Here is a 14,809-nt window from a genome sequence, read left to right as displayed (position 1 = left end):
TTTTGGGGGTTTCTTAAAGAAGTTGAGTAAATTATCTCAACAAAAAATTATTAGTTGGTAAAACTTTTTCAACTTTTTCAGTTTGAATTGACCTAAACTCTAAAAAACTAAAAAAAAAAAAAAACTTAAGTTGCCTTGAAATTTTGACTTTTCTCAACTTTCTCATTTTCACAGAAATGTTGCACTGCCATGTTTCTGCAGGAGATAAACCAAACACTGGCTCTGGATAGGGCTTTATGGATTTTGCTGCAGTTTCGGGGCCACCAAAAGATCTCCTACACCCTGTGACGGTTAAAATGAGATGAGGTGTGCAATCTGCAAGCTCACTGCTGGAGAACACTAAATCCTCCACTGCTGTCCTCTGAAATAACACATTTACACATCAATGTGCGGAACATCAATATGGCTACAATTAATTTTTGAATTATTTACTAATCTGCTGATTATTTTCTTGATTAATCATCTGAGCTATAAGTGTCAGATGTCCATCATCAAAATTTCGTGGATCTTAAGTTGACATTTAATCACTATCCACCTCCAAATGTGATGCTTTTGTCGCAGTCATGGCTGCAGTCCATGAAATTCCCAGTGCAGTGATATTCAACTTGTGGCCCATTTTCTAATTCACAGTGAAAATAAATTGATTCACATTGTTTTCCCAAGAAGGAGGAACAGATGTGCCAGTTTTGTGCTGTGGGATAAATGAGGCTGTTACAAACTGATCTTTGTGCAATGGCCTTTCAGGCTGTGCAAAGTGCAGCAGGATCAGACTGTGAGCTCCGCAGGGGAAGACAACTAAATTATTAGCTGAAGAGGAAGAAAAGTTACACAGAAATGAGGATAATTCAGAGCCCATAAATGTGTATTTCAGACTAAAAGAGCTTAAATATGCTCTTCAGTCTGTCCCCAACAGGATTGTGTTTATCATTAATGTTTATGAATCATTCCAACATTTCAGTGATTGCTTGATGGAAGAGGTTCCAGCTGGTTACTCTTTCAAATGTAATCAAAGCATTTACAGCTAAAATACAGCTGCAGTTATAAAATGCTGTAAGATATCTGAGTTATCTCTCAATCTCTGCACCAAGTTAATTAGGGGTGCTTTCACATCCTAAAAGTCCAGACCAAGGTTAATTTTTTAAGACACTGTTAACATTTTGTCCAGTTAGTTTTGGTCTCACATTGCAGTTATCCTAGTGGACTAAAGAACTTTTTATGTCACACCTATGTCCTGTTATCATAACCTACGTGGGCTGCATTTACCTATATTTGATATTGATTGGTTTGCAGGCAAGCATGCATCTGACGTCGGGGTGTTTACAATTCTGCAGGTAGCCGAAGACTTCAGTGGCCGTTTATGATGAGAGATCAATGAACAAATTTGCATCGTCACTGTAATATGTGGCACTATCACCAGCCGTACCAAAGTGAACAACAACTGAAAAGTGTCCAGGTTTGGTCCAGTTGACTCTTTATAAAGTCCATGTGTCCACATGTGCTGCTGCAGCTCATTTTGTTTTGGTGCATTCTTTTTCCTTCTTCTGTCTCTGATGATGTCCTGTCATAATTCCCTGTAATAGATCTGAAAGTCCAAACTAAAATAAACTGAAATTAACTGAAACATGGTTTGGTTTCATTTTGCAAAAGTGGCCCCTGAGCAGAGCAAGTTGAATATCTCTGTCCCGATGTTTTCACTTCCTTTGTGTTCCCCGTGTCCTTTCTTTTTGTTTTGTCTGGTCTGTGTGCCAGCGTGGGTGTGGTCCTTCCTCCACGGTCTCCTGGCTGCGCTCATTCCACACCTGGCAGCATGCAGCTCATCAGCCCCCCCCCAGTCTCTCTCACCTGCTCTTCATCGAGCTCATCAGTGACAGTATGTAAATATATACCCTGGCTCTCTAACCGCTCCTCACCAGATTGTTGTATCACTGTTGAAGTACACTTCAGGCTCAGCTCACCTTTTTGTCTCAGTGATTCTTCTTCTTATGTCTCTGTGTGCTTCAGGATCACCACTCACCTGTCTGTCCTTCTGTTTATTTGCCTGCTGCCGTCTCTATGCTCACGCCAGCGACGCTTCCACCACCATCATCCTCGCTCTGCAGCCGCCCCGGACCTCATCCCACACTCCATTATTCCCGTTAAAATAAAACCCAACTCTTTCTGCAAACTCAGCTCTGTCCTCGTCTTGCACTTGAGTCCCGACAAGTAAGCGTAACAGATGTTGAATTAACAGATAAACTTACTGATTAAATGTTCCTTTAGAGGTTGAGAAAGCTCTCATTGGGCCTTCTCTTAAATTGTCTCTTATTTTCTCAGTTTTCTTGTAAGAGGAAAAAATAGAGTCAACTCAAGATACATCAAATGTTCTTCCTCAGATGTGCTTACTAATGAATCCCACTGGATCATAGGCTGGAGGTGGGTGGCCGATTGTTTATTAATGAACACTTAACACTAAATAAATATATTTTAATATTGCAAAAGCTCACCACTGCTGATGATAAGGTAACAGAAGAATGGGAAAAATAATTAGAAATGAGTATATCAGCAGAAGACTGAAAAAACTCATTAAACAGAAATTTGAAGATATCCAAAGTCTGGAGGGAGTTTGCTTGGAAAGTGAGCATGAGGTATTTTATCACATCTTGTGACTATGGCAAATGTTACCCTCAAGTAGAGACCAGGTGTTGGAGAGGATGTGGAGAAGAAAAAGCTAATTATACACATACTTTTTTTTTTTTAAGTGTCCTGTATTAATTAAAGGCTTTTTTTGGGAAGAGGCTGAGAACCTTAATGAATATCTTTGAGATATTGAACACCTGAAACCAGAAAATTACCTCGGTATTAATGCACTAGGGATAATAAACACTGTTGATGCAAGATAAAATAAAATAAACTGTACAGATCCCACGTCAGGGAAATTCACATGTTACAGCAGCTCGAAAAAGTACAGGAAGAAAATAAATATAAATATAAATATAAATAAAATATAAAGCATTAATTTTAACCAACTATGCATTCAAGCCAATATACATCTTTCACTTATACAGATATATGTAGATGTTTAGATTTATGGATTATTATGCAGGGTGATGTTGTAATACACCAGATGTGTAGCATTAAATTACAAGAATGAAATGTAAATAGTGTCGCCTTCTAAAGGTTAATTGCACAGAGAACAGATTGAATTGGACAGAATACAGGCAGAGACAATTTCACAGTGATGATTGAAAAATATACATTGCACCGATGAGGAAAGTAATTGCACATTAGAGGTGAAGGATTGACAGTCTGCATAAGAAATATATGAGGATACTCTATGCCATAGTATGTATGAGTATTAAGTAAGTACGATATGCACCCTGAGATGGAGAATAGTGCAAATAAGCTCCATGATGTTGTGAGTGATGGATGATGAAGAAGGCATACTTTATGAATCCACGAGGGGGAATTACATTCTTTTCACTCTGTTGTAATTTTTGTACATACATACACAGGTCCGAGATACACAAACAGGACCTTTAGACATGCCTCTGAGAGAGGTGTCAGAGCGAAGGGGCTGCACATATACATGTAGTCAGGCGCCCCGAGCAGTTAGGGGTTCGCTGCCTTTCTCAAGGGCATCTCGGCAGTAACCAGGAGGTGAACTGGCGCCTCTCCAGCTACCAGCTCCTTTGGTCTGCGTGGGACTTGAGCTGGCGACCCTTCGGATCCCAAGCCAAGTCCTTACAGACTGAGCTACTGATGTAACAGACACATAAACAGAGCTACATTACACATGCGGTGCTGCTGCTGAAAGAGCTGCTTAGTGCACCTACAGTCTCATGCAGGGGGTGAGAGGAGTCGTCCATGATTGATGTCAGCTTTGACTAACAGAGTCCAGAGGGCAGTTCAGGACAGAGCTGGACCTCTTAACCAGCTTATTCACTCTTTTCCTGTCCCTCTTAAAAATAAGGGTAATATAAATTCAGTTATACTTTGTTTGATCAAATGGTTGTGGTAAAGACAAAGAAATTAAAAGGCTTTTTTTTGTATTTTTATTTGAAAGATTTAATAGTATTACTCAATTTATTTTTCTGATAACCTTTGTATTATTTTATGTTTTTGTTTATAGGCTCCATACATGTTTTCAAAAGACTTGTTTTGTCTGTTAACAGTTAACAGTGTTTCTCTTATTTGATTAATGTAGTGACGCCTGCAAGCTAGTTCAGTCAGTCAACTCGAGCTGTGCCACAACACACGTGACGTGACACGCCTCACTCTGTAGCACAAACCAAACACACTCGTCCAATCTGGCGGTCTATTTAAACAAACTAAAACCTCCCATCTCTCCCTCTGCATGTCAGTGCCATTGGTGCCTTACAACAGCATCCCTGCCTGCTCATGCAGCTCCACCACCAGCCCAACATCCACCTGCAGGCTCCAACAGAAGGTCCAACACGTGTGCTCATCACTCCTCAATATCTCAGTGTGAACATAATCTGTGAGGAGTGATGAGGACAGAGTTAGACGCCAAACTCTATGTTCTGCTGCTGCAACAAACTTTCTTCTTAAACGTGAGCTGTCTGACTGAAATAAACAAATGACTTCATCTCTAAACATCAACTTGTGTTTTTATATTGGACATGTCCTTGAAAAATCAAATATTACATTTCCATCACACAGTCAAATAAACATGGATGACCTTCAAGATAGCTGCCCCTTTCCGTATTAATAACAAAAACTCAAATGTAGTAGGTAGATGTCTAACAGCAGGAACCTGTTCAAGTTGTATTTAATTTCTACCTGGCAACAGATCCTGTCATCACATGGGCGCCACTCGACTCCTATTAAAATCCGCTGCAGCGAACTCCTTTCCTCCTCCTTGGACTAGCAGAGCCAAGGTCAATGCAAAAAAAAACTGACAGGGTGACCTTGTCAAACTGAGCTGCTGCGATGCGTCCACAGAGTTTTCTTGGATTACACAAACACAAGCGCTGATGACTTTTATTTTCAAGGTGCAATAAATCACACACACGTCAGCAGAGGGGCATGATTTTCTGGAGATTTGATGAAACATGTTGTCTTACTCCTGCTTAGTAACAAAGTTAGAATGATCTGTATTCTATCATCAGTTTGGAGGTGTTTCTTTTTCTTCTTTTGAGCAGCTCAGAGAGGAGGAAAGTAGTTTTAAGGTGAAAAACTGAATGGAAAGTTGAAATCTATATGCACACAATGCAGGGCTGCTCAGAGTCGCTCCATCTAATAATATCTACAGTCTCTGCAATTGCACAACTGTTGTTGACAGGTATGTGGAGGATAAGAGGGTGTAGCTTCCAAACGTGCCAGAGACAATCACAGTTACTTCTAATTTACTTCCAACTGACAGTTCAATGAGAGAAAATGACTCACAGTCCGTGTGTCATCTCAAACAATGGGAGACCATTCTATACACTTCTGCACTAATGAATTCAGGCCATCAAACAATCTTTTTCTTTAGAGACTCATATTTTCTGAATAATAACTGAACTCATAAACAACAATGTACAAATTAAATATTAAATATATGTTGAAAACACATTGGTAATTAATTAGACATCCATTTAAATATTGAAGGTCTTGTCTGAATCTTGTCACCGAAAATACGAGCATCAACAACTGAAACACACAATACTGACAATATGACATAATCAACCCTGAATGAATCTTCTGTCACTTTATATCAGGGCTATTCAGCTTTAGTTTGGCAAGTGGGCCAAACAGGAAAATCACTTGGAGCTCTCAGGCTGCAGTGAATACTTTGTCAGTAAATGACTACAAATAACTCTTACAGTGCGGTGTTTGTATTTTTTGTTTGTATTTTTATTGCAGATTAATGTAGGATACATGCCTCTCTGGAACATAAAAATAATCTTTTTCCTTTTTCTTACAAGGACAACATTGCAGTATAAAAGAAGATACAGTTATAAATTGTATGCCAGATTCTATAGTTATCAGTGGGTAAAGTAAATAAAACACAAGACTAATGTTAAAAATCAAGTGGACAAATGAGGAGAAAACAAATAGAGTAAAAAGTATAAAACGTAGAAGTAAATACTAAGGCTGCAATATGGCCAAGTGCAATTTCCGAGGAAAAATGTGCAAGAAAACAGCATTATGATGAGTTACTGCAGTGCTGCAGAGATGCACTGGCTTAAAAAATATATAGCAAAACATGTTTGTTTGATACAAACCCCAATAAATATCACATCATCACGATTTTTTTTCCAGTTCAAATAAAAACTTTACTGCAAAAGTGACAATTCCTCCTTATCATATTTCATATTGAAATAGCAGTTCAACTTTTTTTTTTTTTTAACCAGAACGTGCAGCCCTAGTAAACACATGTTACTGGATTAATAATGTCAGTCATTCATCCCACACCTTCGCCTCCCTCAGACCACTTAAATGTCTTAACACCGATCCCCATGCCTTATCAAACACTCTGCTCTCTCCTTTAGTTTCTCCAAGTGGAGGATCTCGTCCAACTCTCTCAGCTGTATCTCAACTGAGGGTACAGCATCAGACTTCCATAACTGCAAAACAAGTTTTTTAGCCAATACAGTACAATACCAATACAATATTCCTCTGCGCCCTCAGGAAAACTGTCAGAAAAGTTGCCATGATTTGAGTCCTTTCATCACAGCAACGCATTCAGTGCACAATAAAAATACTGGTTTACTACATATTGGTTGGCAAAGTAAATGTCAGTCCATTCGCTTTGGAATGAACAATGAACTTCATGTCTCTTTACCTTTGAGAGAGAGATTTTGAAGCTTGAAGCTTAACTAAAATGAGATTTTCTGTGCCTCACCAGTCCAGAGCGCAACATGAGGCTCGACTGACTGAACGCCCAGCATCAGTTCACCGATGAAGAAGAAGAAGAAGAAGCTGCAATCAGCCGTCCTCGATTTGAGATAGCAAGTAAGTACATAGTGTGCAACGTGTGCACAGTTTTTGTCTTTCCTCATGTTTCTGTTGCTTCATTTCCTGTTTTTGTGTGTTTTCCCGCCCATCATTTCCTAAACCTGTTGTCAGATACTCACCTGCCCCTGATCATCCCCACAGTCAACCCTGTGTATATATACTCACCTGTTTCCATGCCTCTTTGCCAGATTGTCTGCTTTGTTCCCTCATGTGTTCTCTGTTTTCTAGTGTTATTTCCTGTTTGCTTTAGTGCTTTTTTTTTTTTTACTTTGTTAGTTCCTGGTTTATGGATTTTTTTTACCTTCTCCCTGCCTGCTTTGTTGGCCAGTTTTGGACTGTCAGTAAAGACTTTTTATTTTGCACTCAACCTTGTCTCAGTGAGTGTCTCTGCCCCCCGGTCTTTGTTCCACTGAGAGCTGTGACAAGCCAGGGCCGTTTCCCGGAGCCTCCTTAGCGCTACGAGCATCATAAGGTGTACCTTAAGGTCCCCAAAGCTTACGGGCTGTTTCTCACAGCCATAAGGTATACCTTATGGAACTATTACAAAGAACTCTTCTCCAGATTAGCAGATGATCTTATTTATGAGCCTTTACAAGGGATCAATCGATGCGTGCACTGTGGCGAAAGACAGTGCACAGCTTATGATGTACTTTAGCAGCTCCTCCTTAAGAGCACCCGCCAAGGGACAGTCTGAGAAACACTTGTGGGAAAAGAAGTTCCTTTGCTAACGTATAACTTAGAAATCTTTGTATAATGCTAAGGTACTTTCTTCGTAGAACTTGTAAAAAATATCTGTTATTTGTCATACACAAAAAAAACCCCTCAAATATACTCATTAAAGCCCACATCTATCGTTTTTACCACAAACATCCTGTATGAAGGCTATTTACATCATTTAAAAAACATTTTGTCTATCTATCTGGTCATAATTTTAGTTACAGACACGTTTTCCCGCTTTGTTATTATGTAAACAAACCTTTTATCTGCATGATAAATCAGCAATAGCTTGTTTTTTGTTGTTTTCCATTATATTAAATGAGCTGTTAAGCAGTTTAGGAATGACAGCAGGTTCCAATCTTGCATTTTGAAATGAAGTCATCCTTTTGTTTTGTTTAAGTATGATTACCCGAGTTGATGCAAGAACTTTTTAGAGCGTCATTACACAATTCAGTGGTAAACTTGGGGTATATACAGGGGGATTAAACAGATACAGCAAGTTATCACAATATTTTTCATGATAATATTTATTCAAATTTGAAATCAATTAATTGAATTAAACTTTTTGGTGCTAAAAGAAAATGAATTGCTTTTTCAGAGGTCAGCAGCAGTCATGGTCAGTGTTAGTGTCAGTCAGTGTGTCTGCTTGACAATCTGATTTTGCTGCAATGAAAATGATGTAAATGAAATGAACAGAAAAGAAAAGAAACATTTTATGATTTAATAAAACAGATATTGACAAAGTTTTCATTTGGAGACATAATTTGAAAAATTAAAAAACAGTCTCTTAAGAAAAATTGTGACCCGCTTACACAAGATGGTCCAAAAACTTTGTTGTGAGCAGTTTCACAATAAATCAGAATCAGAATCAGAAATAATTTATTGATTCCTGGGAGGAAGTTATTCGTATTAAGGATGTTCCCATCCAAGAATAGCAAAAATTTAAGCATAGAGAAAATAAGAAAATAGAAAATCAGTATATAAAATATGTACATTTTACTAACAAAATTAGTATTACAGTTGTATAACAGAAATATATATACACAAGCATGTTTAAAAACAAACTGGTGACTTTTTCTCTAATTTGTAGCAGCAAATATGTGTATATACATACAGAATACCATATATATATCTTGGAAAAATAGCAAAGAAGTATGTGCATCAACCATGTAGGAAGTACTTTCTTAGAAAGAATGTAGAAAAAAGTAGTTCTGGTAGATTCTACTGCAGAAAGAAAGTAGAAGTTCTTACATGAAACTGCTCACAACAAAGCGTTTGGATTATATTGAATTGCTGGGTCATGATTTCTGGAAAGAATTTTTGAAAACCAGTGTTTTAAGCCGAGTGCCATTTAGTCCCATTTTATTGGAAAAAGGGTGGACATCTCTATGGTCAATGTCTCCAAAAGTCTGCAGCTCACACACACAAAAATATCTAGATGGACAAATAGCAACAGGCCAGGGGAAACTGTGTACTTTTGATTTTTTACATGAACTGTCCCTTTAAGTGTATAATTATGATGCTTTACAGTATTGCAATATAATTTGAGTCTTAGTACTATGCATCTTTAAAATTCAGAAACGCATAAATGCATGTGTGAATGACATAATTTCATTAACATGACTATATCATCAAAATTTATTTTGACTAGTATGACTTTGTTTATATATAAAATGTCAACCACGTGTCATTTGTGTTTGCAGGTTTGCAAACATATTGTTTTATGTTTGTGTTTTGTGCGTTTACTCATTAGTTGGAAGAAAAAGTTAATGGAGTGCTGTTTCTGAGGATGGAGCCCATCAGTTCCAGATTGCTTTTAAGCAGTTTTGCAGAAACATTAAGTTGTCTTAACAGCTGGCGACTCGCAGCGCACCGCCTGGCGCCCACAGCTCTCCAGGCTGATAAGTGCTGCGAGAGAGGTAGGGGGATGTTCATTCAGGGCTGAGTCTCGCCATCTCCTCAACAACCCAGAGAGCTGTAAAGTTAAATTAAAGAAACACCGTCCTGGTGATCTAGAGCATTAATAACTCAGTTTGTGTTGCAGTTATTTGCGCCCTGGTGCGATTAAGGCGCACAACAGAAGGTGAGCGCACATGGGCTAACATTTGTGCGTTTAAGTCAGTGACCGGAAAACTACTCAAAAAGTTAACCCAGCGACAGAAGAGTAGCGGGAGGGTGCAATGTCTAACTCTGCCCCCCCTGAGGGAGACACACGGAGGGCTTCTGGTGTCTCACGTGGAAACAGACCACAGGATTTGGAGCTGTCGGAAACCACGTTCAGCGCGCCTGAGCCGGGGACACCTGTGGACTCGTTTTCCGAGAGAGACAAAATGCCAGAGGACCGTAACACTCCCACCGAGGTACCCCCCATCCACCTCCACCCGTACTTATCTCACCCCCGGATGTCTGTGCGGATGTCAGTGTACAGCACCGGGGTCCGTCCGGTCCTCACCCGCGCCTACATCCAAGGACGCGTGTATAACTTTCTGGAAAGGCCGTCCGGCTGGAAATGCTTCGTGTATCACTTCACAGTGTGAGTGTTTTTATTTTCATAATCATCCGCATCCAGTGGGTATTCAAGGGTATAATTGCAACTCTAAGATCCTAATTAAACAGGGAGTTAATTGCGCATGTAGAGCCTTGGAAACCCTCACAACAAAGAACTGTTAATCCTATGAATTTTAGAAAGATGCTGCACAGATATCACAGCACAACTGGAGCTCCCTGTAGGAATATTAAAGGGATATTTTAGTCTAGCCAGAGCAGATTAAAAAATACCATATAATTCATCTCAGACAAGAGAATCTCAGACAAAATATGTCCTCGCAGGAGTAGTAAAGGAATATTATACAGATCATTCATGTGGGAGGCTATGTTCCTCAGCATCATTGAGCATTTAATTTTCCGGAACAGTTTGAGTGCAGCAACACAGAAGGGTTTGCATTCAGTGAATCTAAAACAACAGATCAGATCAGATCAGACCAGACAGTTTGACAGGTATGTATGTGAAATTCCCTGCTTCTATGTAAATGATGCAGTAATGAACATAAAACTTGGAGGAAGCCAGTGTGAGATGGATTTTATCTGCTAAAGCTCCAATATCATGAACATGCCAAACTATGGTTCATCACTAAAAGCTGATTTTGTCAGGTAAAACTCTGTCTTTTTTGACAAGTGAATGACAGACAGTGACAGGGAATGCTCATTTTGCATAACAATTTTAATTCTCACTGAAAGAAACGATTAAAATCACTATGATGTGGCATCTGTTGGAGTTTGCTTCATCTGAGGATCATGATTTGGAGGTCAGGGCACCTCTGCAGCACCACAGTACTTCATTATAATGCTGTTTTGAGACACAAATTTCCTTTGTTAAAAAAACTGCAGCATCTGTAGTTTGGATATTACTCTTGGCCATATTGTGATATTGATAATATTTTGATTAACTGTGAAGTCCTGCTAGCTGATCACATAATAAAATGTAAATAAAACAGATAGTAATAACCACGAAACTCGGAGGAATCCAGTGTAGAATGGATTTTATCTGTTAAAGCTCCAGTATCATGAAGACGTCACATTATGGTTCACCACCCAAAGCTGAAGTGACAGTTCTGTCAGGTAGCACTGACAAATGACAGATATATTTTTTCGAGCCCTCAGGAAAACTGTCAGAAAACTAGCTGTGATTTGACTGCAAGTTGCTCTTCATATTGTATTTTTTCATCACTGCGATGCATTTGTTGCACAATAAACACACCAGTGTTTTATTTGTTGGGGCTGGCAAAGTAAATAAATTCTAAGCAGTACATCTTTTCTTGAATCTGTGATTTTCACATTCGGCTTTGTGTCCCTTTAGCTTTGAGAGAGACATTTTGAATCTTGTTGCTAGCTAACTTGATTTTCCAGCAGCCCATGAATGCAACATGAGGCTTAACTGAGTGAATGGCAGGTGTAGGGTTGAGTACCATTCACATTTGAAGTGATATGGTACTGATACTGGATACTTGAACAGTACATGTAATGGTCATTTCAAATTTCTCAATGTCGACACTGAAACAACAAGAACAATTTGACCACACAAACTAAAATCCCTCCATACTTCCCTCTGTAACTCATCCTGAAAACCTGTAGCCTGTCAGTCTGTCACCAGGGCATTTAATCTTCCTGTTATGTTGTTGTTGTTGCCGCAGTCCTTCATACTGTAATATTTCTTCAATAAGAGCTGGCTAAGAATGTTCTACGTCTGACATAGCCAGAGAGGCTGAGTGTTGGCTAATGCTAATAAAAATGCTAAGGTAACATCAACCAAGACAGTGAAACAAACCCAGTTATCTCCAACAAAAACTTATCCAGCGAGGTAATTAATCACCTGAAGATGTCCATGAAGTTGTCCACGTCTCGGTTTAAGTTTTGTTGTCCATGGAGGGTCGCGTTCCATTGTTTCGATGCTAGCGGCAGGTGTGCTAATGTTAGCTGCAGCTGCTGCGGGGGACTTGACTGTCAGGCTATGAAAAACGTTGTGCTCTTTAGCGTTTAGATCCACTGTGTTTTGTGTTTGGTTACATGTGTTGCCTTTGTGAGTTTTGCATTTTGCATCATAAACATGGCAGAGTGTTGTCAGCATCGAGGTTTGAAAAGTTTAACCACAGCTGCGACTGCTTTTGGCTTGCCATTGACTCTGTAACTTGAACAAGCTGCAACAGTGATGTCACTCTCTCTCTTTCTCTTTTCTTTATACTTCTTTATACTTTATACTCTTTATAATTTATAGCTGTCTGACCCAGATGCAGGTACTGAAATTTGGCTCAGATGGATTTAATGTGAATTGATGCTTGGTATCACTGAAATAATTCAGTCGATACTCTTAAAAGTACTGAGTTCCGGGGCACCCCTGTAGCTCAGTGAGGCTGTCATCCCTTCACTCTCTCTTCCCCATTTCTTGTCATCTTTACAGCTGTCCTTTCATAAGCACAAAAGCCAGAAAAACTGTATTTTGTTTGGAGTTCAGTACCCAGCCACAGGCAGATGCGAAGCAGGTGTAATCCTGTTGCAGCCAATCACAGCACACGGGTGCTTTAGCGAGACGAGGGGCTAGAGCGGTGGACAATACAATCACACGTTGCGATGGCTGACTGTCATCGGCCACTGAGCTCTCTACCGTCCTAACAGCAGAATTTATTTGAGCCAGTGCCAACAGAGTTGCTGCAAGGCAGGAGTTGCTGGTGTTGTTCTGTTTTGACATGTGGGAGAGAAAATATAAAGAAGCTGTTGCAGATGGTCACTGCACTATGTCTCCATGTCCAGTTATTAGTATCTTATTAAACCCTGTCGGTTAGGGGAACCAAGGACAGTCAGTCACATTTGTGGCAGCAGTGTTTCTCTTCTGTGAGCTGCTGTTTGTGTGTTTGCACAACAGCGTTATCATCATCCATCACGATGCTTCACTGTGGACATTGTAGAATGCCAATTAAGTAGAAATCGCCCAACACAAACACCATATTGGTTCAGATAATGGATCTGTGGTTCAGATGTCTCACAGTAGCTCAGATATATGTTGCTTGTTTTATTTATCATATCACATGCATCCCAGCCTGATCATCAGGCAGCATCTTGCTGGGCATGAAAAATTTTAATTGGGCTGTATTTGGCCTGTAGGCCGCTATCTGTATAGACCTGCTTCATACCACAGAGTTAATACACTCATTGTCATTTTCTGATTTTGTTTTTTCCTTCATGACAGTAAGACAGGTATGTGAGACAACCTGTGTTTAGGAAAATAATGTAGTATTGAAGATAAAAGTTTAGGGAATCCAATGTAGAGTTTTATCTTTTAAAGCTGCAGTATCATGAAGATGTCACATTACGGTTCGTCACCCAAAACTGATGTGACAGTTTAGTCAGTTTGCATGAAAATCTGTCTTTTTTTTTTTTTTTTACAAATGAAATGTTGTTATCTATATAAATCCTTGTCTATACACAGCTGATGAAATGGGATACAGGACAGATTTCAACTGTTGTGTTTTTTTTCTTGGTATAACCCACATCCGGGAAACTGACAGTCCAGTGGATCCAGACTGGAGTGTTCAGGCAGAGATTAGGAATGTGGGATATGATCCTCCGCCTCACCCCCATGTGTGCTGTCTGTCCCCACTTGCTGGCACTGATAGCAGGCAGCTAAACTTGGCAGAGTGTGTGTATGAGAGTGTGTGTGTGTGTGCTACGGAGGAGGCAGCGGGCCTGTCTGGCGCTGCCACCCTGTGACCCCACAGTGTCGGAGGGGACGCAGGGGAACGCAGCCTGTCGGAGCAGGTTAGAGTCTCAGTGACTCAAAGGGAGCATGAGCCAACACAGTGCAACTCTAACATGTTAGAACATTACCAAGAATAACTGCACAGTGCACAATACTAAGGGAGCAAGTGGCTGCTATAATAATTACAGGAAGATCTCTTTATGTTATCTGACTGCACATCAGGTGCAAACCTGCAAGATGAGGTGTGTTAACCTTTTGTTATTTCCCCTACACGCTGATTCTAAGCTCAGACTGCATGAAAGGAAAAGGAAACATCCCAGTGTTTTTCCATAAGCCACAGTATCAGTAGCAAAATGTATTTCTTTTTGTGTGTGATAATTTAGAAAATTCTTATTTCATTAAGATGTTGAGCTTGAGGCAAGTCTGTTTTGAAGTTGCCCTTTGCCTCGACTTGACTTTTCAGTCTGTCCCACTCAGCCATGATGGATGTTTGTTTGCTGCAACTCAGCTCCATCCAGACGCCGGCTCTGTTTGCCAAGATTTGAAATTTCTGGTTTCATTAAATAAAGGTAGGTAAAGGTCACATTAGCCTACTGCTGAATGAAATTGCCCCGCGCTTGGGCCCTTAAAAAGACAGGATGTCAGCACTTTCTCTGTCTGTTTGTAATAAATATTAAGCAGAGTGACTGACTGTAAATAGTCTGTGAGAGCCATGCTGCAGTTTGTAGTCTGATATTTGTACAAGACATGCTGACGATACATGCTGGAATGATGAGGAAATAGAGTCCGTACACTAGTTATTGCTCCCATAAACATTTATTGACATACAGCCATGTGACATTTCAGGCGTAAGCCCTGCTTCAGACATCATATTTTTCTGTTTCCAGCATCTACAACCAGAGG

General features: G+C 39.8%; 1 protein-coding gene across 3 annotated transcripts in view; it reads left to right on the top strand.

Moving 5' to 3' along the window:
* Positions 1 to 9,578: 9,578 nt before the first annotated feature.
* kcnq1.1 (potassium voltage-gated channel, KQT-like subfamily, member 1.1) overlaps positions 9,579 to 14,809 on the top strand; it is a 76,432-nt gene continuing 71,201 nt past the window's right edge. For 2 of the 3 annotated variants that reach the window (XR_014771823.1, XR_014771803.1), the window contains exon 1: positions 9,579 to 10,189. Coding sequence is in view for 1 of the 3 variants with exons in the window: in XM_084735206.1 (XP_084591332.1) it covers positions 9,837 to 10,189 (353 nt within the window). In the remaining 2 variants the exon portion in view is untranslated. The remainder of the gene's footprint in view (positions 10,190 to 14,809) is intronic. The other variant, XM_084735206.1, reaches the window with a different exon arrangement.

Source organism: Lutjanus erythropterus, chromosome 1 (assembly GCF_056507025.1).
Source record: "Lutjanus erythropterus isolate fLutEry1 chromosome 1, fLutEry1.hap2, whole genome shotgun sequence".
Taxonomy (NCBI): domain Eukaryota; kingdom Metazoa; phylum Chordata; class Actinopteri; order Lutjaniformes; family Lutjanidae; genus Lutjanus; species Lutjanus erythropterus.
This window is presented reverse-complemented; position numbering and strand designations above follow the sequence as displayed.